The sequence below is a fragment of the Cariama cristata genome, unplaced genomic scaffold, assembly GCF_000690535.1.
Source record: "Cariama cristata isolate BGI_N322 unplaced genomic scaffold, ASM69053v1 scaffold30107, whole genome shotgun sequence".
Taxonomy (NCBI): Eukaryota; Metazoa; Chordata; class Aves; order Cariamiformes; family Cariamidae; genus Cariama; species Cariama cristata.
This window is the reverse complement of record NW_009625442.1, coordinates 14,903-39,790: the sequence shown is the minus strand read 5'-3', so window position 1 is coordinate 39,790 and position 24,888 is coordinate 14,903. Positions and strand designations below refer to the sequence as shown.

At 44.1% G+C, this 24,888-nt stretch overlaps 1 protein-coding gene across 1 annotated transcript in view; it reads left to right on the top strand.

Annotated features, from left to right (window-relative positions):
* The first annotated feature begins 3,156 nt into the window (after positions 1 to 3,156).
* ALDH1A3 (aldehyde dehydrogenase 1 family, member A3) overlaps positions 3,157 to 24,888 on the top strand; it is a 32,402-nt gene continuing 10,670 nt past the window's right edge. The window contains exons 1-8 of the mRNA XM_009703623.1: positions 3,157 to 3,258; positions 9,121 to 9,261; positions 11,488 to 11,617; positions 13,307 to 13,368; positions 16,101 to 16,229; positions 18,655 to 18,768; positions 22,083 to 22,185; positions 23,225 to 23,409. Of these exons, the coding sequence (XP_009701925.1) occupies positions 9,187 to 9,261; positions 11,488 to 11,617; positions 13,307 to 13,368; positions 16,101 to 16,229; positions 18,655 to 18,768; positions 22,083 to 22,185; positions 23,225 to 23,409 (798 nt within the window). The 5' untranslated portion in view covers positions 3,157 to 3,258; positions 9,121 to 9,186. The remainder of the gene's footprint in view (positions 3,259 to 9,120; positions 9,262 to 11,487; positions 11,618 to 13,306; positions 13,369 to 16,100; positions 16,230 to 18,654; positions 18,769 to 22,082; positions 22,186 to 23,224; positions 23,410 to 24,888) is intronic.

The following is a 24,888-nucleotide window of genomic DNA, read 5'->3' as shown; positions in this document are numbered from 1 at the left end:
TGTCCCCTCCCGATCACCCTGACGGCCATCTTCCCATCTTGTGCTCTCACAAACGCACCCAGTAAATGCTTTTAGCATTGTGTTAGCGCTCAGCGAAATCGGATTTGGATGGGGTGAGCCTGGGCATAGGCGAGAAGGGATTTATCTGTGAGGAAGCCGCTTGCCTGGGTTGCGCTCAGCCGTCCTTGACCTGGTGTGAAGCTCCCCTGCGGCGGGATGGGGCCCTGCCGGGGGTGGGCTTGGGTCCTGGTGAGTGAAGGGAGCGTGGAGGAGGGCCAGCGTCCTTCAGGACTGAGCCTTGTGAAAGGGCTCTGTGATGGGACTGCAGCTCCCGAAGAGGAGTGATGTTCGTGTACATCTTGGTAGTGGCTCACTGTCCCAACAGAGCTCCTCCATGGCCTCTCCGTGCGATAAGTCAGGCAGCAAGCCCACACAAATCCACACCTCTCTGCTCTCCCTCAAGTTTCTCTTTAAACAGTTGCTCCTGACCTTTTGGATTTAACCGAAGGCTCCTGAGCTTGATAACTCTGTCCTTCAGAAGTAAGGCTGGCAATGATGTGGAGCTGAGCACCGCTGCTGAAATCCCTGCTCCCTAACACAGCTGTAGTTCTGCGATAGCCGAGTTGCTTTTTGTTCCGCAACAGCCTGACCCGCTGCCTTGCGCAGTGGGGAAAACATCCTGGCTGGTTACGCTGCTAGGCAGCCTTGACTGCCATAATTTGAACTATGTGGCTGGACTAAAAGAGCTGGAGGGGCTGAATGCGCGTATTAATTACTGTTACATTTTTGTATTAAGTATTAAAAAAAAAAAGAGGCAGAACTTGAAGTTCATTTTCTTGCAGTGAGAAGGAGTAAACAGCAATAGCTTATCCAGTGAGGTGTTGATTTGAATTATGAATCTGAAGTACTGAAACAGATTAGCAGTTAGTGGTAATCACTGGACTAGATTAATTTTTAACATCCCAAACTTATCTACTTTTTCTTTGTAAGATAAACTTGTCATTTAGCAGCAAATTGGATCTGCAGCTGCTGGTTGCAGAATGGCGTAATGCTGCACAAACAGCTCTTTCCTGCATCCAAAATGGACACGGCCATTAGAGTTGTTCTTAAACATCCAAATGTTCTGTTTTTTGTTATTTTTATTGTTGTGAACACTTTTAAGTACTCCTTAGGGATCTGATCCTGTAGCCATGTATGTTTTAAAACACGTGGTTTTTATTCTCCAGTGTTTTGCCAGAGTCTCCGTGCACTAAAGGTATCAAGGTAGTCTCTTAAAAGTGGGAACCAATGTTAATTAAAAGTGTGAATTTGACATTTGATCTGATGCTCCCGGTGCATCTGAGAAAATAAGCAGCAGTCAGTTTTCATAAAACTGTGAGGGGTTTTCTAAAAGCTCTGAGTTTGACCAGATGTTTACAGCTGACGGCACACTTTCCTCTGCTCAGCGAAGGTTTTTATTTTCGGTTCTACCAGTTATGGGGCTGGGGGAGAGGAAAAACTTTCAACAAAGATCTTACTTATAGAGCAGCTTAACGCTTGTGATGGAAGTGATCTGTCCACAATTCCATGTCTCAAATCCTGGGTATGAAGCATGAATGGCTGATATGCTGTTCGGTTTGATTTCAACTCCTGGCACCAAAGATTTGGGCTATGTGGTGTGATTCCCAGAATGATGCCAGCGTATATGTTACATTTAAAACAGCCTGATCCTGTCAGTCTCGTGTTTTACTACTTCTTGTGGGAACATCGCTTTCCCATCCCAACCCTTTCACATAGAATTAATGTTGAGTACGGAGGAAGAAACGGTATCCTTCCCCAATCCTTGGTTTGTGAGCATATACCTGATGCTGTAATTTTACAGTTCCTGTCATATCTCCCACATTTATAACATGATTTTCTTCATTAGTGAAGCAAAGGGAAACTGAAGTTAAAATGTGTAAATGTTAAAATGCAGCACTTGGATAACAGAGGTAGTTTGGGAGCATTAGTGTCAAGTTTGTTAATATTTCTAACATTGCATCTTTTCTTGTGACTTCGCTTGGCAACAATTTTGGTAAAATTTTCTTTTTCTCAGCCTGTCTGAAACAGGTGGGTCCAAAAGCGCAGCTTCTACACCAGTTACATCTCAGATGCTTTTTGCAGAAATATTAGGGAGAAACTCTTTTCAAGAAAAAAAGCTGCCCAAGGAAAGAAAACTATGACCCAAAGCAGTGGGAATTCCGAATGTAAGGGATGCAACATTAATCTCCTGGTCGTGTGTAGAGACTCATAAACAAGATTGGAAATGTGGATGACTTCCAAGTAAAAGCACTAGCTTACAACCGCTAACAGGCTACTAATAAAGATTACTTCATCTAATCTTACTTAAAGTATATTTATAAAATATAACACTGCCAAGTTAGATCACAGTGTGGATAAGATGCATGTTGAATCAATTAATTGTATATAGGTATTCATGTTCTGTTTACAGTGAGTAACAACACTCTAGTATTTAATGCATTTTGAGTTACGCAACACAGGGACTGTTTGTTCTTGCTCTGGAAATGCAATATTTTGAAACACTTAAATCTTGTCACAGACAACTCCAAGTGACGTGGGAGGCTTGATCTAGCCTGTGACAAAGCATGGTGGGGTAGAACTCAGCCAGTACTTGCCCTCCTCTGGACAGTGCTGGGGGGGGGAGTGGCGCAAGTTGTGGAAGTAGCCCAGGGCAGGATACAAACAACCAAGTAATATTGTACGCTGACATTTCATTTGTAGCATGTAACAAGGGGCTCCTTTTGCCTGCACCATACGAGTTTCTCTCGGTGTCTGCTTGCTGTTCCCATGGAGATGTATTTCAAAAACTGTCTGTTTCTCATTGCCAAATTATGGTGTTATACTGTGTGGGCCCCATCCTCTGTCTTCCTCTTGCTCAAAACTAACTCGGTGCACGAAGGCTTTCTCGTCTGTTCTCTGGCTCAGGTTCTATTTTGGATAAATGCTGTCTGTATCGCAAACAGTCTCCCTGGGAGAGAGACTGAACATGCTTGACTCTGCCATCAATGGAAATTGAAGAGCCTCGGGACCTTTGAGGAGTACTTGTGGTTTTTTGCATTGTCTACATCAGTTTTCTTTTTCCTCCCCATCCCACTCCCCTTGATTTCTCTTCAGATATTTATTAACAACGAATGGCATGAGTCTATAAGTGGAAAGAAGTTCCCCACCTACAACCCTTCAACGCTGGAGAAAATTTGTGACATTGAGGAAGGAGACAAGGTAAGTGGTGTTGGAAAGGCAGTGCAAAAGACAGTTTCCAAGGGACTTGCTTTTGTAGGGAAGCACACAGAGGAAAAGCTGGCTTTTAATGACAACGTCCATCTGGCCAGACTGGGAGCTGGAGGTCTGGGGCACTAGATATGCTGCTCAAGAATTACATGGGGTGGGTGGGATCAATCCTGTCCAACTCGGCAGAGTCACTTTGTCTGGTAGGAACTGCCTGCCAAACACTGTCAGAGGCATGAGATTCAGCATCGTTCTTGTGTTACAGACTGGAATGAAGCAGCCAGCCTGAGGAAGTAGCAATGATGGTGTGTGCACATCCCTGACAGAACTTGGGCCTCATGTTGGGAATGGTTTATGCACAAGCTGCGTGGCAGCCTGTTGGAGACGCTCAACTGAAACTTGCCCTTTTTTTAAACACAATCAACAAATAACTTGAGTGCTTGGGGGAATTTAAGCTTAGTCATGCAAACACTGCCCATGTTCTGCTAGAGATGTGGTGCTGCTTTTCCGACTGGTATTATAGGTTCTGGGCTCCTACAGAAATGTGGCAACTCTCAGTTAAAACCAAACCAGTATCTCTCAAGAACTCTAGTAGTCCCTGGCCCTGTTGTGCTATAGATTAGCCTGGGACATAATTGCTTGGGTTTGGTAACAGTCTGAGGTGAGGAACAATCAGATGTGACACTTGCTGTTCAAAACAGCTCATCACATGTGGGCCAACTTGCCTGATCTATGGGAAAGAGCTGGCTTTTTGCAGTATGTCATGGGAGGGTGATTCACAGCTGCTCTGCTGTACCAGGGTTTTGCTCATTGCTGTGGGCAGTAAGTGACAGGCAGCGTGGGCATTTCTGCCTGTACTGTGGGATCTTTTCTTGGTATCTAAGCTTGTCCAACACTTGTCAGGCCAATGCCTGGTTTCCAGCCAGGTCGTTGCCTTGGGGATCCTTTCCTAGGAGGACTGATACTAGTTGAGCAGGGGCAATGTGTTTTCTGGTATTATACTGTGTAGAGTATAGAGCCTGACCCTTCTGCAGACGGGCGCAAACTTGCTTGGCAATACGAGTCTCTTGCCTGCGTGCAAATAGCGTGTAAGGTAGCCGTTCTCTTTGGATGGCGCTAAAGCAGCCTCTGGGATTTACTGCCATGGGGGATCTATGCATCCGTAGGGCAATTTCAGATTGAGGCAGAACCAGGCATTACGTGTAATTTCTTTATTCTAACTGGGTAGGACACAACTGTGTTTAATTGCAGTGGCATGTAAACAGTGGAGTTGAAGCTAACTCTGATGCAACTGTATTTTGCTAGGCAGAAACCATGATGTTGTTACTGTTCCCTGAGCTAAGTGTCTTCTTAAGCAGTTGCAGAGTATTACATGAGTATTTCAAGCCTACTTCTTAATGACTTGGTTAAAGAAAATTGTTATGCAGAACTAAAAGGCCAGTTTTGCAGCTTGCCTCCTTGAGACTTGTCCCTGCCTGAATTCAAGGATAAGTTTTAGCTTCTGGCTTGCAGGAGAGTCACTGTAAACCTTTCCTTGGGGCCGGCCAGTGGAGCCCTCTGCCCGTGGATACTCAGCATAGGTGGCTGACTCCTTGGTGCATAGAATAATTGCAGGCAAGAATGTAAGTTAGCTGTACCTTGGGTGCTGAAAGCCTCTTCTTCCACCCCTTTACATCACACTTGCAAAAACCTTTTTTTTTTTTTTTTAAGGGACTGAGAGGGGTTAGACCTGGATCTGGATTAGTTGGAAAGCAGAGTCATGGGTGAGAAGCATCCCAAACTAGCCATTTGGGACATGGTCAAGTGTCACCAGTAGCCACTGTCCTCTGGCAAACTGAGTCCCCTGAGACTTTCTTTGCCCTCGTTGAACATCCCCTCCTAGGTGCATAACTCCAATCTGTTGGAGTCACCACAGAAAGTCATCAGTTGTGTTTGGTGGTGCTTTCCAGTGTCTTGTCCCCATGTGCCACCATACTTGGTTATGCTGGTCAATACCACTGCAGGGGTGGCAGTTCCTGGTACAGGCTCTGGCTTCAGCTGTGCTGTGTCAGGGCTGGCTCTGCCTTCACAGCAGGCTGGGAGCAGGACTCCAATTCCCCAGCCCTGAACAGAAACCTGCCCCTCCCTGGCTGTGCAGAGTGTGTTTTGCTTAGGCTGCACGTGAGGGGTGGGAATTTGGCAACTGATATCTCAGCGATGACAGTTTAGTCTGGTGCTGAAACTTGGCCAATGCTTTATGATGCTAGGAGCAAAGGTTTTGTTGTTTGTTCTTTAGTTACAGAATTTAAGACAGAATTGCCCTTGATGGGATAGTCGGGGGATAAATGAAAGTCTTCCATAGAAAAAGAAGCACTGAAAATAAAATGGCAAATGTTTCCACTGGATGCTTGGAGGCTTTTTGCCTCCTAAATAATGGCTTAGTGTCCAAGCGTTTGCCAGGTTGATAATGGAGAAGGAATAATTTTCTTCATCAGACTTCTGCCCCCAGTGAATAGTGCAGTCCCACCCTGTCTTGGTGTTACCATGTGAAGGCAAAAATGCTTGTGCCATTGTTATTTCTCTGGTGCTGTTGATAACACTGGAAGACAGGCTTTTTTCTTCTAGCAGCTTGCTAACATCCATCAAGGGCAGGGGAAAAGGTGCTCCTTCCTCAAAGGAGTGTTCAGCTCAGCTGGCTGCCAGAGCATGGGCAGCAGGTCCACAGCTGTGACTGCTGAGCAGACTCAATACTCATGATCATTTCTAAGCAGTTCACTCTCCCATGTGGATCTTTGAAGGGTGGTGGGAGGGTTTTGTTCAGAGTCATCCTCAGATTGCATTGGCAGGCTGAGATAAGAGGCTGCAGGAATATTATTCCCTACAGCAGACTTGCAATGCCTTCAATAATGGTTTTGGACACTTTGGGCTGCTAAGATATTGTTTGTAGCTGTTTTGAACTTGGACTCAAAAGTTAGAGCAATACAATGTGTAGACTGTTTGCAGGGGAGCGAGTCAGGGAACCTCTTCTCATTGAGAAACTGGCATGCTCATGCCCTATGTCAGGAAAAGTACCTTTCCAAAGATGTGCACGGTGGAGGCTTTTTGAAGAAGTTGTGCACACTGAGCCTGAAACAGAGCAAGGTTTTTTTACAGGTGTTTTTTCCCTACTCACAGAGCCAGTGGGGCGACGGTATCCACTGTGCTCTGAAGCCTGCTGCTGAGGCAGGAGAGAGGAAAAAGGGGCAGGATAGAAATGGAGCAGCAATGAGGAGGAAGGTGGAGGAGGTAGCTTAGAACAAAGAACGGTGTGAGTTTGTTCAGGGGAAAATGGTATGCGGTTGTGTAACTGGGGGTTGTATCATAATGCAAACATCCAAGGTGGGTATGAAGGTTTGCAGGCATTTCCCAATGCTGCAATGCTTGACTTTGCAATCTTAATATTCTCTTAGTGGAGCTTTTTATGTAACAGTAAATCTGTATAGATCAGAACTGAGCACCAGGATGCAGGAACCTCCTCCTCCTTGTGGTTTTGTATACCACAGTGTGTCCCTGGCACCTTGACAGTTACGAGTCTCTTTGTCACGCATTGTGCCTACCTATTGCAACATGCCTGCAATGAACATGCCATTCAGACTCTCCTAATGCCTAGTCATAACAGGATGGATTAAGAATGGCATTTCAGCCTTCCTGAAGAATTTCCTTGTTTTTGCTGTTCTCTCAGGCCTATTGAGGCTGTGCAGGCTCACAAGATCTCACTTGGTGGTGCTACCCCCAAGGGTGTTTTGGGAATGCCTTTTTGCTGGTGTGATAGTGACTGCAGTCTCCAAGCTGCTACATGTCGCCAGCCTGTCGGAGAAAAGAGACAAGAATGAAGACAACTAGCATTTGCAGGAGCTGCAGCAGGGCTCGGGTGCCCCCATGTTTAGAGGATGGAGAAGATCTGGTCATGCACTGAAGTACTCTGACCTTACAGGCATCTCATCCCTGTTCTGTGAGTGCCAGGGTGGTGGGAAGTCCCTCAGTACCAAGGGCATGCTGTGTTGTGGCCTGTGCCACTGTAGACCTGATGCTCTGCACATCAGTGCTCCCAGCCTGGTCACAGAAGCTAATTGATTGCTGCTAAGGGAAGACTTGTGTAAACCTGACACACTTCTCATGTTTATTTGTCTGCTTTGTCACATAAAATGTTGCTGCCCTTCAGCTTGAGTCTTCATTCCAGCAGGGAGGATGAGGAGCACATAAGCATGCAGCGGCTGGTGGTGCCTTCTGGCGTTTGTGATGTGCCAGTTTGAATCCAGATCAACTCAACTGAAGCGAACCATTCTGAAGGCCTGTCCTGCCTGTGGGTGATGGGCCCTGGGCAGGACATGCCTGCCTGCACACAGTGGCTGCTTGCCACCTCTGCCTTGCCCGCACCCGTGCTTGACCAGAGCCATTCTTCAGCCCCTGTAACAGCACAAGTTTCTTCCAATGGTTTCCCCATCAGTGCCCTTCCAAAAGGGTGTATTTCTTTTCTGGGCAGTATAGGTCAGTCTATTTTAAAGCTGTGCAATGGTTTTGTAAAGAAAAGGAGCTGAATTTAGTGTAAGGTGTTGTTTCCATGGGTGATGACTTGCTGTTTTGTCCATGAACTTTTGCTGTAAGAAAGCAAAATGTCTTCCCCATAACATTTTTCTTGGTTGAGCACCACACACTTCCCCATGAGGGGAGAATGGCCAGACCTTGTTGGATCAGTGGCTTACTTCGTAATTGTATCCAGACAAGACTTGAGATAAGATGTAAATGAGAGCAACTGGTGAAGTCCTATGAGAAATGATCAAGGCCTGAAACCCTCCCTCCTTTCCCACCCCCTGGAGCCACATGTTGTGGTGAAGTGCAAGTTCTCCATCAGCTGAAGTGAGGCACAGGCTGTGCCAGACATTATATTGGCAGGACTCTCCAAAGCCAGGGTGAAGTATGCTTTATGTGTGCTTGGGGTACAGTCTTGGCCTCATGGATGTTGATGGCAGTGTTCCCATTGATTTCATTGGGTCGGGAGGTTGCCCTTGGCTTTACTTTTTTAATCGATGTCTCTGGAGAAAAGGGAGGAGTCTAGGGTATACTGTTACCTGAGCAAATGCATGAAGCTTCTCTGGGCATGGCAGTGTGGGAAGAGAGGGAATTTGCTGCCCACCTGAGTAGTAACTTGAGTAAACAGAGTTAGATTTGGTCCAGAGTATAGTAAAGCCTTTGGGAGACAAAGGGAGAGTGGCACTAAGCCTGTGTAGGTGAAATGGCTTTGTCATAGCACTGAACGACAAACCTGTTCCCATCTGGCAGAAATGATCTGGAAGTGTGATCTAGGATTTAAGGGAGCTTTTTTTAGTGTGTTAAGTGTTACTGGCGTGGGTTCCAGTGGGATCTGAGCTGTGATTGTTCCCCAGGATAAGACACTGATCTCTCTCCTGGGGGACTTTCCTTCCCACACTTGTTTAGAAGAGGCTGACTTATGCAAGCCAATGGCCTGTCACACTTAGGGAAGCTGTAATGGGAACAGAATTGGGATCTTCTTTCTCCATCCTCCCCCAGTATCACTTACATCCTGTATCAGCAGCAACATGATTCTGGATGATTTTATAAACAAACCAGTTGCATAAAATTACCCTTGAAAGACCCTATTGGTACATCAACTTCAAGGTTGTTTATGAGCCCAGGCCAAACCCAAAGCGTATTGCAGGCTTGGGTTCAAATCCAGGAGTAAAATGGAAGTGGCTTTGTCGGACAACTTGGTTTTAGCTACCACAGCATCATCTAGGAAGCAGCCTGATGGGGTTTCTGCGCCATTGTCCAGGTCCTTCTTTGTAACCTAAGGTTTTCTTGTACTTGTGGGTGCTCTAGCCTGATGTGGATAATGCAGTGGAAGCAGCGAAGGCAGCATTCCAGAGGGGCTCTCCATGGAGACAGATGGATGCCCTAAGCAGAGGACGACTCCTGCACAAGCTGGCTGATCTTCTTGAGCGAGACAGAGTCATCCTGGCAGTAAGTACTGTGAGCGGTGCTAAACCACCAACAGTTGGCTGATAACTCCGCTCTATCCCTCTGATTTTGCTGCATCCATATCTACCTAATGTTTTTGTTTTCTCTCCCTTTTTGAAGAGGAGAAGAGCCCATGCAGGAGTCATGGCTTATTTTCCTCTTTCTGCGGGATGATTTTAGACGTCTTAGAAGAACTAAAAGCCTTACTCTATATAGTTGACTTCTCCAAAACTTTAGTGAGTTATTGAAGTGGTTACAGATATTAATACTTAAATTTTCAAAGCAATAAACATATTCTTTCTTAGTTGAAGTCATCAATGTTCATAATTGTCTTCCAGCTCTTATCTTAAAAAAAACAAACCAAAGCCCAACCAACAAACAAATCCAAACCAAGCAACAACAAAAAACCCAAACAAAACACCCCAAACTACCACAACTGACTTAATCCTTCTTTATTACAAAAATGCAAGGCCAGTTTGACTTCTGTGCAAATTGTTTCCCTTAAAATGGGGGGCTGGAAAAAGAATCTTTCTTTTGCTGGCTGTCATCCAAATTTTAAAATGTGTGTAAGTGGGAACTGTTTCTTTTCCTACTGAATGTACTGGCTCAGGAAAATCTCTTTATAGCCATGAAGCTGTGTTAACTTGGACTTCTGCACCAAGAACTATTGCTAATGATTCCCCATCCTGTCCTGAAGGAGTCCTTCTGGTGCAGAATGAGGGGAGTAGGACTTGAGCTAAAATGGGCTGCAGCTGGAAGAAGCCTTTGGACTCTATGGGGCTTGTACATCTTTCCAAATTGCGCCCACAGATCCGAGCATCTCTCAGCTCAGAGCTGAGATCTTGGACCTGAGCATTCACCAGTTCAGTGCTGCACTTTGGCTCTACTTATCTTCAGGGGAATGGCATTTATGTATGACATTCAGTGCTGTTGGATGTGTAAGTTTCTGAGCTAATGTCCCACTGAGGTCAGCAGGACTTAACATAGATGGGATGTGCTTAGGAGCCTGTACTTGCATGACTATTTTGAGCTAGGTCTCTTTCCACAACACGATGTCTCTTAACCACATGACAACTTCAGGACAAAACCAAAAAAATCCAGGTCTGAAGGCAGTTCTGGCCAGCGAATAAAAGGAAAAAAAAAAATGTGTCTGACTATATAACCTGTTTATTTTCTGCTCGCTTTTTGATGTGGCTTCAGAGAACCCTCCTTACCATAGCCAGGGCACTCATTTCAAGCTTTCTGCCGTCCTTCTGATCTGCGAAGGCTTGTTTGGCATTGTTATTTTTCACTGCAGCAAACCAGCCGTAGCTGCCTTGGCTGCATGCTAAGTAATGACTTATTTTTATAAGTTGTTGTAGCAGACATTCAGAGTGGATAACAATCCTAGTCATTGCAAGGGGAATGTCTGTTCGAGTGCTGTTTGGGCCCTAATGTCTGTGGAAGATGACAGGGTATGACTTCATATGTAAACAAAGATGTTTCAATCTACCAAGGGATAGTACTTCCTTTATGGATGTGCTGGCCATTTGCACCAATATCCCATTTAATGACCTGAGTTGAGAACAAAGCATTCACTGACCTAATGTCCAGAACAGTGAGGAGGACACAGGCTGAGACTGGACTTCATTTAGAGCTACTCAGCATCACTGCAGCTTTAGTGAAGCAACTTCTGCCTTGCCTTGGTCTCAGCACAGATCTGAGCCTGAAGGTTACTTTACCAGAACTCTAAAAAATGTGTTTTCTATCATTCTGTGGACAAAAGAGGCTTTTTCAGAGGTTGGGTTTAGGGCTATGAAGTAGAAAAAACAGATTTCCAAATAAAGGGAAAGTGGGTCTGACTGATTTCAGTGACACCATCTGGAATGCAGAACATCTGCGTCGGAGGGTCAGTTATGGTGAAGTCATGACACTCGCATCATTTCTGACCAGTGCCCCAGACCACAGCCCTGTATCCCACCCACAGCCACCTTCTGGGGGCTTCCAGAAGACATGCTTTCACTGCAGTCACTGAACAAAGCAACTTGTGCATACATCAGGGTTACTTGGTCTAGTCTCCCTTCTACCTTATTTGTATTAACAAGCTCATTCCTTAAATGTAAGGGGAGAGAAGGAAACACAATGTCTGCAGCATAAGGCAAAATAAAATTAAGAAAGAGTTTCTCTAGAAGTTTTTTTTAAGAAAAAAACATTGACTTGTCTGACAGTGCATGCAATTTGTTTTTTCAGACTCTGGAAACAATGGACACAGGAAAACCTTTTCTGCAGGCTTATTTCATTGACCTGGAAGGTTGTATAAAAACACTCCGATATTACGCTGGATGGGCTGATAAAATTCAGGGCAGAACTATCCCAGTGGGTAAGTTCCTCCAGACCCAGTTTCAGAGCTGGGATGGGGTCAGGCTTGAGGGGGTGGGAGGGAGGCCTGCTGGGAGGGTGATGCATGGAAAGACCGGTTTCTGAAAACCTGCAAAAATAGCCTGCATTTTCTTTCTATCTCAGGATGCGTTTTAAGTAGATATATTTCAAGATTTAAATTAATGGGAGAACAACATGACTGCCTGGACAGATCTCTGGAAAATAATGCATGGTCTTTTTTGTTGCTTTTTCAACAGAGAAACCTTTTTGATTTTAAATTCAGACTAATTCTTAAAGGAAAAACCCCACACATTATAGCAGAGTTTATTCATTAGGTATCACTGAAATGAATTAAGATACCGGAGAGTGTAAGGACAAAGGTTTCTAGGGAGAATTGTATAAAGGCAGCAGAGCTTGTGCTGTCCTAGATACCACAGGGATGTGGCAGAGGGTTGATGTGGAATCCACCAGTGTCTCCCACCTCACTGACATTTCTGCATCCCTGACAGTGCTGGCTCACAGATGTTTGGAGAGATTATGTAGTGCTTTTTCTTAACTTTTATTAAAGAGGAGGTCTGAGATGTTGACTCCTCTCAGGAACCAAAGCACTGAGCTCTTGGAGGGACGCTGTCAAGTTTTCTGACACTTGAAAGAGGTTGTTCGAAATGTTTCCTAGGTTGCAGAGCCAGAGCGGTCACGCCACACTGTTGTGGCAGGGACAGAGAGAACACTTTGGCTCAGCTAGATAAGTTCAAATATGGTTTTGGGGAGAACAAGTTAAGATAATGAATATCCATGTGGCACGATGAGCAATATGGTGTATTTTCAAAATCAGCCTGTTTTGTCCCTGTGTGCAGGTGATCGCTGAGGCTGTACGAAGGACAGGCACTGCAGACAAAAATGAGTCACCAGAGGAAGGGCTCTAAAGGGCTGAACTAGTTCAGGCTGTGCAGGCAGCAAAGGGAGCGATGTCAGTCATATAAACTGGGATCTGTCACCCTTATTCAGAGTAACACGAAGCTTTGCTGGCCTGGACACTGCTCGTTTGTCCTGATTTGAGATCACTTCCAAAACATGTAATTAGAAATATTTGTGTTTTCTTTCAGATCTTCCCAATGAAACTAGGTTATCAACAAGAATGAATTTGTAAGGGGAATGCCCTTCCTGCTTTCTCTTTGAAAGAGTAATAGCAGTATTTTAAGATGAATGGTATTACTTTATTCCCAGAGTTTAATCTTTTTGTGATTTCTTACCAGAAGTGCAATTCCTGTTACACTGGATATGATTTCGGTACAAAATGGATTTAAAAACTCTCCCCCTCAGGGAGACAAGTGCTTTGCTTCGTTCAGTGAGATACAATTGGAATGAAATTTGTGCTCGCTCTTTGGTGTGGTAGGGAGTTATCCTCCCCTTAGTCTCAACACAGGGAGTTTGCAGAAGGAATTGAACCCCTGGTTTTAAAATGCTCCACTGACCATGAGCGGTGTTCGGCTTTTGAGCTAACACAAGACCTATTCGCAAAGAGATGTTCATCCGCCTGAGGTGTCCCAGAGGCATGAGTTAAGATGAACAGATACAGCGTTCTTTGTCCAATATGGTTTTAGTTCTGTCCACAACCTGTTAGCATGCATTTTTTTGTAGAAGCAAGGATTTTGACTATTTTGTCGTCTTTTATTCTTTTGTCTTGCAGATGAAAATTTTGTCTGTTTCACCAGGCATGAACCGATGGGTGTCTGTGGAGCTATAACTCCAGTAAGTAGCAGGGATGGTGCCCTGCATCTCCCTTAGAACTGGAAGAAGTACATGTGCACTCCCCATCTTATACTGCAGCCATTTGCTTCCTAGTTAAGGACAGCTGTTCTGCAGGGAACTCCCATCTCAGTTGCCTGATGTAGTTTCTTGGTTTACCCCCATGCCAATTGCTCTTGGCAACACAAAGTCCTCTGCAATGGAAGGGTGGGTCTCCTGGTCAGATGCCCTGTTCGTCTCTAAGGCTGACACCAGTCACCAGAGACCAGTCAGAACTCTCTGACTCTTGCAGTGCTGGGGCAACCATCTTGTCATTGCGCATGCTAGCTTTTTGCTGCCTATGATGCATAGTTTTGAGTTTTAAATTATATCCATTATTAGTAACGCCTGGCTGTTCTCTGAGCTTTCTGTGATTAAATCTCACTGAGTAGAGTTTTCTTTTCCTTGAGGTCTCATTCTCTGCTGAGGGGACTAGTTCTTGGAATACCTCCAGTTTTAGCGTGTGTTGCTTGCTCTGTTTAAATAGACAGCCAGGATGACTTTACAGCTACATAGGAGACATAGTTTGTTCCTGTCTGGTTGTAAAATGCTTTGAATGTGGTATCCTACGGGTCATGAGGCAAATGGTGGTGTGGCAAGATTCCCTGTTTGGATACTTGGATCAATAAGTCCATGGAAGATTTTGACCTTTGGGGTGAGGTTATAGGAGAGACTGAAAGAAATGCATGTGGGGTATTGGATTTGCCGGATTCTGGGAATGCCAGGTCTGGACCAGTTCCCAAAGATATCTGGGGAAATTTTATTTTTTTCCTTCAACAGGACTGAGTTTGTATCCCCAGTGATAAGATGGTACGGTCTATTTAGCAGTGTCAGGGTGAGGCAAAGTGGGAGGTGGTCAGTACTAGTTATCAGATGTTTGGCTTGATGAGTTCTGCGCAGCTTTTCTGGCTGACTAAGCAATGTGACTGCTTGTGAGCAACTAGAATTTATGACTTAAGATCGAAACATCAGGTTCCTCACATTGATCACTGATTAAAAGATATCTCCCTGTCACACTCAGCCACCTTTGACACTCAGCAATGCTTTGGAAACTATCCTTTTAAAAGCCTACATGTAGGATGCTTTGGAAGGCCACTCTAAGGGAACGTAGTGGGACTTCTAATATTTCAGGTTGACCCTACATTAGCAATAAATACAATAGAAAGTACAGAACCAAATTTGACTCAAGTTCAACACTGTGTTTGTAAAAAGGATGATTGGGGTCAACAAAACCACACATGTCTTCAATTTATGTAGAACAAATCCCCTTCAATTTTTTTCCCAGTTTGATCTCCAACACCAACAGTCTGTGGGTTTGTATTTTCCTACTTGATTTAAAAAGATTCTGTCACTCTTCTGCATATGTCTCCCTAGACCAATTAACAGTCCTCCCTTTTTCCTGTGGCTTGACTATATTTAAACCAACGTTCTTAGCAAGGGAAGTTCTTAGAAAGTGCAGCATATGACTGAACTTTTTCCCAAGGTGATGTCATGAGGCAGCCCTGGAGTCCTTTACTGTCACTTTCACCAGCCATTCCGCAACAGAAAGCTCCTAATGGAGTTGTGTCATGCTCTGAAAGTGTAGAAAAGTAGTGTAGGTGTGGATGGCTCAAGCTGCAAAGTCAGGCCTTCAAGAAGGCTTAGGAGAAAAATGAACAGGCAAATCATAGGATGTGGTCATTGGAGAAGATCACTGAAACGAAACAGGTCTGGGAAAGAGGGAGAGGCGAACTGAAGAATAGCACATTAGACTAAATTCTGCTTTGTCTCAGGGCTGCTGGGTTAGAACAGAACTCATCTCTCAAAAGCTACACTGCTAATTTATTTGTAAGCGTGAATTTGTGGATTCCTAATGTATTTGGCTTCTTTGTTGATAGCTGAAGGCCCTTGGCTTGAGTCTTGACAAGAAGTCCCCTTACTGTTGGCCTGCTTCCATCATCCCTAAAGCAGCATTAATTATTTTTAATGAAGAAATCCTTTCTGCTGCCAAATGACCTTTCTTAGATTCAGTGTGAGCTAGATTTTCCACTTCTTGCTTAGGCTCCAAGATCTACAAATACACATGACCATGAAAGAGATTAACACAGAGGAAACTGATGTGGACTGGTTCCTAATTCCAAATAGGAAAACTAATTGGAAAGGAGCAATTTACAATTTGAAGGGAGTAGAAGACCTCCCCTGGATTTCCATGACTGAACAACCCACTGCAGTTTCCTAGTTATAAACCTGGAATTGAATGATAGTGTATAACTCCTAACTACTCAGCCAATACCTAACACAGAAAAAGGATTTTTTTTTCAGTGAGCAGTTGCATGCTGTAATTCCCCTACATAAGGACACTGTACAAAAGTGATGCAACAGGACACTGCCTCCAACACAATTTCTCTGAACAGCCAAAATCCTATACAAAGTGTGATCAAACTCCTGTAAAGAATGAGGTCACATCATGCAGAGGTTTGTCCAAATTACAGGATTAGCTTGAGGACCACCAACAATATTTGGGATCTCAGGGGAAAGTCAAGAAAGTTATACACCGTAGTCCAAGCAAACACAGTATTGTAAGGAGACGCTTCTCTTTGTGGCTGTCCTCCCAGTGGCTTCTTTCTCCCCAAGCTGTGTGAAGGTGGGGAAAATGCAGCGTGGAAGTGAATAGGTGACTGTGCTGGGCTGATCTGACCAGCCTTGTGTTCTTGCAGTGGAACTTCCCATTGCTAATGCTGGTTTGGAAGATGGCACCAGCGCTGTGCTGTGGAAACACTTTGGTTATTAAGCCAGCTGAACAAACTCCTCTCACGTCGCTGTACATTGGCTCACTGATCAAGGAGGTAAGGAAATCTGAACATCCCATCTAGGTACTGTTCTTTTAAGGTCATAAGCAGACTGTATTTTGAATTGGCCATGTAGGTTTTTAGGTTTTAAAGATGTTAAAGCCTCACAGAGGAAAGTGAGAACAACCTGTCTTCAGTCTTTTCTTAGAAAGGCTTTCATGACTGGCAGTGACTGGCTGGGAGGTAGCAAAGATCCCTAAACCCGTAGGTTTTTCTCCTTTCTCGGGAAGCCGCAGAGAGGAAAAATGGTGCTTTTATTCCTCTGCCTTGTCTTCCCCTTTCCCAAATGAAGGAAAGACTACAGCCCAGTTTTATTAGACAACGGGACAAAAAAAGAGTGTGATTAGACAGCAGTGCTGTGTTTGTGCCATTTTTAAGTGGGATAATTCAACCAAGACAGAGTGCCATGGGAAACAATTCATAATTTCTGCAGCTCATAGAACAATTTAGCTATGTCTGGCCTGTAAAGCCAACTTGATACTGACATAAAGGGAAGATCATAGGTTGGGATTTCAAAATGTTGGTTTAGGGCTTGTCAGGTAGGATCTCAGGTGCCTTGGATTTATTAATCATACAAAGGTGGTGGGAGGTGCACAGTACCTTCCAGCACTGCTCACAACGTCAGCTTCCTATATCTATGTATGTGACCAATTGTGAGGAAAACGAAAAGGGTTGTAGATACGCTTTTGCCTCTCAGCTGGAAAAGTCTGTTTGTTAGGCTCAGTCAAATGATAATGATGATTTTGTCTGTTCTTGGCTTAGCCTGGGAGAAAATAGAAGGATATGTTAACAATTGACACTTAGGCCTCCTCTGTCAGGAAAGGCAGTGCAAAAATACTACCAGTTAAGTATCTGCTACAGTTAATTGACTTAATAAGATTATACAGGATGAGTGAGCATAGGATGCAGTTGCCATGAGTTCTAGTATGCTGTATGTCAGAGTGAAAAAAACAGTGGTGTGACATACAGCTCCACAAACACAGGCATAACATTCTCCCCTCAAAAAAACCCATTCAGTTCTGGTGAAATTCATTTTTTGAGCTGAAACTTTATGCTGCCTGTTTCTCACAGTTGTCCTTCAAGGCAGAAGTGTAATTAGAGCAGAATAATTTTGTTTGAAGATGCTCCTTTCTCCACCCAAAATTAGCTAAATTCTTTGTGGTTTTTCAGAAGAATAAGTTAAACTTTTTTTTTTCCATCTTTGAAAGGATGCAGAAGATGTTAACACACAAACAAAACTATGTGTTAAGTTCAATGAAATAATTTTGGGCCAACCAAAATATTTTGGCTTTCATTTTTGCTGAAAAACAGAAAAATCTTTTTGGCTCAGAGTGACCTGAACCAATTTTTTGCTTCCTTGTGGCTTTGCTGCTGACTCCAAACACCGTTAATTGCACAGTTTGACATGCAGAATTTTCTGCAAAACTGATTAGCCAAGATGCAAACTCTGTTAAACTCACATTCATCGTTGTCACATCCACAGAAGAAATCGGAATGCCCTCCGAATTTATGGAAAAAAAAAATAGGAAAAAAAAAAAATCTCATGAAGATAATTTTTTGCAAGATAGTACATGAGCAATTACCTCCATTTTTCCTGTATTAGGAAGGAGCAGCTGCATTTATTGAGATTTTTATATTAAAAGGCCACAAGAGATAAAGTCAACATTTAATGTCCTGCAATTGCATTGTTAGAAATTGCAAGGAAAACAACCTTGGGGAGTCAGCAGTAGGGGAGGGCTAACCTAGAAGAGCGTAATCCTTGAACCTCTTGTTTCAGGAAGTAAAAACAGACCAGCAAGTCCTGCACTTCTCCTTGCACTAGAATTTCACCTGAAGTTTTGCCATTTGTCTCTTTTGGCAAAATTACTAGTTAGCTAATCTAGGTTGTAAATGTGGTGGAAACTGGCATAAGTCTGTTACCATCTGCTCTTGTATTCCTGTTTTATTAGCCCCATCATCTAGTGAGATTTTACTGACTTCTTAATCCCTCTGGCCCCTGAAGAACCACAAATGTCAACCTTTGTTCAAAACAAACTTTCATTCAGTTACCCCTTGGCTCCAGCTGCACAGCAGTAGCTGGGGGCCAAGTTTGGCCAAAAGACTCACTCTCTTTTGACTTGAAACTGGGACTGCTCCAAGAATTCTTACTGAAACTTGGCATTTCCTAAGCATGGCTGTTAGTTTCACCCACGTCTACTCCAGCTGGTAGCACGCAGCCATGTTACTGGAAAGCCTGGAAAACAATGATGTATCTGGTACGGGCTCCTTGTCTGCAGTTGAGAACTTGCAGTTCTTAATTGCAAGGAATATAGTGCAACTAATTCAAGCTTCCTGAGAGCTGAACTGCACTCTCAGGAATGCAGATCAGCTCCAGAGTGCTCATAATCTCTCTCTACAGAGCTGTATTTAACCTCTGTTTTAGGTGGGTTTCCCTCCAGGTGTGGTGAACATTGTGCCAGGCTACGGCCCCACAGCTGGAGCTGCTATTTCTACCCATCACAGCATTGATAAAATTGCTTTTACTGGATCAACAAAGGTAGGTGATGGATTTCTCATTAAACACCTGCTGTTCCCCTTTGCATTCTCTTCTAAAATTGTCATCCACGCAAGACTGGAGCAATGAAATGTCAGTGATTTCTGTATAGCCAACGCTATTTTCCATCACATTCCATGTGACAGGATTTCTCAGAAGTGTTGGGGATTTGTCTAATTCAGGTCCTTGTGCTTGTGATAATCCCACATCTCTGTTAGACGGGTTTTGCCAAACCGTCACATTTCTGTAAGAACTGTCAGTAATAGATGTTCTGACATAAGGTAAGACAGTCGACAGGGGAGGATGGCAGTGACTTAACATCATGTCATTGACCTGATGGAGCTTCTGGGCAAGTTTGCCTGCCAGTCCTGCCTTGCAAGCACGTGCGACTGGCAAACATGTCAGTCAGAGCCCTGAACAATTCTGCCTCGGCTTTAGTTACTTCTGAGGAACTAGGACTTAAATAAAAACATGGCCCTGTGCCCGAAACTTCCTCTGCTGACGTGGATGGGATTAACATTTGAGCTTCTTTTGAGACCTGCACAGTAAAGCACCTTCTATTCATTTTTTTTCCTGTAAATAGCTATGGCTGCCTTGCTTACAAGAGGGGTATAAGTGAGACCTCTGCACTATCAGATACCTACAGCCATCCTCTTCCGTACCTACATGGGGGAAAGGAGTGCATGGCTTGGCCTAGTCCATGGAATTGAGCACAGCTGTGACATGCAAACAAATTTGTCTCCAGTAATCACTGCTGAAAATTCTCAAACAAAAGCTTACTTAGAAACATGAACGTTTTTCCACTCACTGCTCTAGATTTTTCTTGCAATATATATATGCACCCCCTGAAGAGAGGCACTGTCCAAAGAATGGAAATGCTGACACCAATGGATGCGGTTGAGGCAAACGTAGTCTCTTCCCTTTCATTTCTTTGAGTAACATTATTCTTGTTGACCATTTCCCAAATTCGTCCATTCTTATGTCTATCCTCATAATTGCAGAGTGTAATCTAAATGTATAATGATGACAAATTACCTTGAATGGTATTCTTGGTCGGTAAAGGTAACTCTAAACACTCAAAAGCTGCTGCATTTAACAACAGTACCATCTAGTGGCTTTTGTACATGCTAACTGCTTCGCTTATCCCATAGGAGAAGGTGTGTTAAGCCTCTGTTTCTGTACAGGGATCGTGGGAACAAACACGAATGCAATAAGTAAAAGTTCACAATGAGCTTTTACTCTCTTGATAGTTGGTCTAATCTAGGAGTTTACCCAGTTACATGTTTCTCTCCAAATCCTAGATCAGAAACTTTTAGCCTAGATGAGATGCTGGCTGTGTGAAAAAAAATAAAGCTTATAGACTCATCCAGCCCACATGGATCTGTTTGGGTTTTTAATGAAAAAGGAGTATCCAGTGGATTAGGGGCAGAAAGAAAATCTCAGCTGCTGGAGCCTGTAGGCAAAAAACTGCTATAGAAGTTGTGCTTGTCTTCCTAATCCATGGGTGTGCAGGAAACACCGAGGGAGACAGATTCTTTGCTAATGCATGTGTAATTTAGAAGTGTTTTCTTCCCCCTCCACCCATCTGTGAGTTCAGCTGCATCTCTGCAGTATTTGCAGCATAATGCTACTGTTTCTGAGCCAGGAAGTGAAGCTAATTCAAAATAAATTTTGACTTAGTTTTTAAGCCCCAGCTTGGGCTCAGTGCCAGCCTGGAAATACTGATCTTAAACTCAACGAGAATTTTCCCATCTAGATTTCTTCCTTTCCCTTCGTTTATTAATTTACTCCTCTTCAGCCAGCTAGCTTGTAGTAATGCCTCTTGCAAAGCTATATGTATCTGCAGCATGATGCATCACTTATTTCTGCTGTCTCTAGGACTAGGCTGCGGAGTGACTAGAGGTGATCTGTACTGCTAGGTTCAGGAGTCTTGCTCAAGTTACAAAGGCAAACCATGAGAAATGCAGACCTATAACTGCCAGCCAGCTGCCCCATGCTTTCCTTGCTTACAGCTCCGCTCCAGGGCAACAGTATTTTTAGGCAGAAATGAAGTTAAGATTGCCACGTGCAAAGGTAAAATACAAGAAAACCAGTTACAAAATGAGGAAATTCAAATACAAGGTCATACTGAAAAAAAATAACCTGCCTTAACAATTGAAGCTCCCAAATAGTTTGAACTCATACTGTTTCTAACAAAATTAGATTACCAAATTATTCTGATGCTTGATTTATGCTCTTATGACGAATTCAATTTTTTAGAACGGAAAAAGAAATTGCTGTTTTGATGTTATCAGTATAAAAAAGAAATAGCACAGTTCATCAGAATTTGGGGAAAACATTTGATATGAAACGATTTTTCTGTGGGGGCAAAAAAACCTTAGTTTGACATGACTTTGATTTAAATTCTGGAAGCAGAGTAAGTCCTTCCCTTCAGGAGAGGGTGGCCAGATAAATTCCACCAGACGGTCAGAGCAGGTTCCTGGGCAGAAAGTGCCACAGCGGAGCTAGCCGACGTTTGTCTGTTGACACCCTCAGGTATTGCCTTGGAAGGAACATGTCTTAGCTACTCTTGTGTGTGGAGCAGCTCAGCCTAAACTGTCAGAAAGAAGTAGTTTTGTCCCAAATGTCAAAATCTCTATGTGGCTTTCTGGTATGGGAATGGTAATGGATAGGAACAGTGAGTTCTTATCATTGTCTTGGGAAGATCATAGAATCATAGAATGGTTTGGTTGGCAGGGACCTTAAAGATCACCTGGTTCCAACCCCTCTGCCATGGGCAGGGACACCTTCCACCAGACCAGGTTGCTCCAAGCCCCATCCAACCTGGCCTTGAACGCTTCCAGGGATGGGGCAGCCACAGCTTCTCTGGGCAACCTGTTCTCTCACAGTGAAGAACTTCGTAATATCTAATCTAAGTCTTCCCTAATCTAAGTTGTTGAATTCCCAGTTTTTAAAAGTAACACTCGTAAACCTTGGAGCCCCACTGATTGCCAGTGTTGCTCACTAGCTTGCACTGGGTGGGAAATGCCTTGTTCTGCAGCTCTGGGTAGCAGGTAACTTCAGGGCACAGTTGCTGTAGCTCTCCCATGTAGCCTGCCCTTTCAGATCTGCCTAACCTAAACATTAATTCTAGGGCTGATTTTGACCCATCACATTACAGCAGTAGGAAACTCAAACCATTTGAGTGCTATCCCTGACTTCCCCCTGCTTCAGCCACCTGCCAGGATCTTCTGCCCTTGTTAGCGTCGCACTTGACACACTGAGTTGAGACTTTGAGGGGAAACAGCTCATGTTCTCTTTGTGTCTCAATGCTACAGGTTGGAAAACTGATCAAGGAAGCTGCTTCTAAAAGCAACCTCAAAAGGGTGACATTAGAGCTTGGAGGGAAAAACCCCTGCATTGTGTGTGCAGATGCAGACTGTGAGTATTGGCTGCTGTGTTTATTTGCTGTAAGAGACTATGAGCGTGGTGCTTTTTGTGTGTCTCTGCTGTCCTTTGGCAGCTAGCAGGGCTGGTGTTTGCCACTGTATCCACCCCAAAGGCTGGAGGAAACCTCTATCCAAGAGCAGAATGCAGTTCTGTTCCACTGGAGCTCTTGCCCAGCACAGGGACCATTCCCATGGCAGATAAGCAGACTGTTATACTGTTGCCTTCCCTTGGGATGGCTGTAGTTGCAGATAAATCTTGCATTTGTGCATTTCTGCCGTTGTGGTGCTTTCTTTTTGGTCGGTAGTGCTGCAGAGCCTAAGCCAAGCAGTGGGGAAAGCAGTTTTCTAAAATGCAACCCCTCTGCAGGCATCCCTATGACAGGAGAATTTCGTAGGACCTGATCTAATCCAACCTTCACCTCTGTCCTGGGGGTCTGCAGGACTCATTTCACATATTCCGTTGTGACTTTGTTGCATTACTGAGTAGCACTAGGAGATATGTGTAACCTGTGACCAGCAAAGTGGTTAGAAAATCTTGTTTGGCTTGGGGAAAACACTCTCCACTTGCCTGCATGGCACAGCAGCGGTTGAAGGCCAGAGGTACTTGTGCCATCTGCTAATAGTGATCATTGCAAGCACCTGGTCCAAGCTGGCTGTACAGCAGAAGTGCACACTGCTTTCTAAACAATCCCTACTGAAACTAGTCTTCAGGAACCAAGGCATGGTGTCTAGGAATCCACATTTGAATTCTCGCAGCACTGGTTATTGCCCTCAGCAAGTCCTTGTGGAAGAAAGTATTGGGAGCTATGGCAAACTAGACCTTGAGACAAAGGCAGGAAGGGGAGTGGAAATAATAAGAGATCTGGTTTGGGGGCAGTATGAGGCCTTGTGAGTGCCTTCAATGGGTGTGGACCATTGTCAGCATTTTTTAAGGAGGCTTTCAAAAGAGAAAGGAAAAAACAAGTCTGGAAACACTGGAAGGTTGAAACTGTATGTGTGGTAACACTTTTCCCTCCTGGGCCATGTTGCAGTGGACTTGGCAGTGGAATGTGCCCATCAAGGCGTGTTCTTCAATCAAGGGCAGTGCTGCACCGCTGCCTCGCGAGTGTTTGTGGAGGAGCAGATATATCCGGAGTTTGTCAGGCGCAGCGTGGAGTATGCCAAGAAGAGACTCGTTGGAGACCCCTTTGATGCCAGAACTGAACAAGGGCCTCAGGTAACTGTGTGCCTGAGAACAGTTGTTGTTTGGTTTTTGGTTGTGTTTTTGTTTAACTTTCCTTGTATAAATATTATCCTTCCAAATGTGGTCCCAGCAGAAGTGCTGAGGGGTGAGTAATGTATCATGGCTTTATTTTTCTCTCTATTTTAAATATCAATTAATCACAATTGTTGAAATGTTATGTTGTAATGTTGTAATTTTTTTTAAACACAAATGTATTTAATTCACTTCATATACAGCTTTATGGAAGGGGCTGTCTCCCTGGTACAGTAATACAAAGCATGTTGCAGCGAGCAATAGCAATGCACACAAGAGTGCAGCTGCAGAAAAGGCCATTCAACTACTTGGCTGTGTTGGTGATGACAAGTAGTTAGAGCCCAGGGACTCCTGAGTCCCCACTTTCTCTCACTTCCTCGGCTCCCTTTCTGACACTTTGGAGAAGTTTCAGCTGAATTAGGAGGAAGAATCATGCCAAGCTGCTGTCACAACCAGCCTCGTCAATGCTTCCAGAGCCTTCCTCTTATTTTTTCCTTCTGAAGCAATTCGATCTGTGGTGGAGAGCTCTGGAAGAAGATGGTCCTTAGATCAGATCTTCTAACAGGGCCGCTGTTTGCTACCAAAAATAAAGGGGGAATCCAAGAAATCTGTAGCCTAGGCCTCCTGTTCTCAGGATTGCACTGTGAGTTTTTCTTCCTTGATGCTATATAGGATACTTCAGAGAAGGGATGGCTGTGAGGACGTCTGCCTCCCCATATCTGGATCTAGGCCCATTTACACATGATTCTTGCATGGCAAAACCTCACTGCATGTCCTCATGCATGGGGAATAAGATGATGTACATCCCCTGTTCATGCTGGGGCTACATCTATCCCTGTAACTTGCCTGGAAAGAGATTTCAGACTGCTCAGCAGTCTTAGGAAAATAATCCCATGCTGGAACTTGCTTCAGCAGAGATGAGCTGACCCTCAAACCATTTCAAGGTCTGCTCTTACCTTCTATTAAGGACTGTCAGCTTCTCAGGTTTGTTTGTTGTTTGGGTTTTTTGTTTGTTTGTTTGTTTTAAATATGACATCATCCTAAACCTTATCCAGCAGTAACAGTAAGTGAGCTGCATTTATAGTTAGTCCCATTGGGACTATGTTCACCTGGCTGCTCTGACAGAGACCATGGATTTCTTGAGAACAGCCCCTGAAATCATAGGGAGTAGTTACGAGGTTTTAAAGGGTGAAACACTCTGCAGAGAGCAGAACATGTAGAACTAGGCTGCTTATTTCAGTTCTTCTATGCTCCCAGCTCTTGCCAGGCTGCCAGAGCACTTCCCAGTGAGCACTATGGCAGAGCACCATCCTCTGGTATCACTGCTGTGGCTTAAGGGAGACTCTTTGCATACAGAGCTATAACTAAGGGTAACAGTAAGTTGGAATAGCAGCATCTGGAAGGCATAAGTTGGAAGAGCAGCAGATTTTAAATATGGGT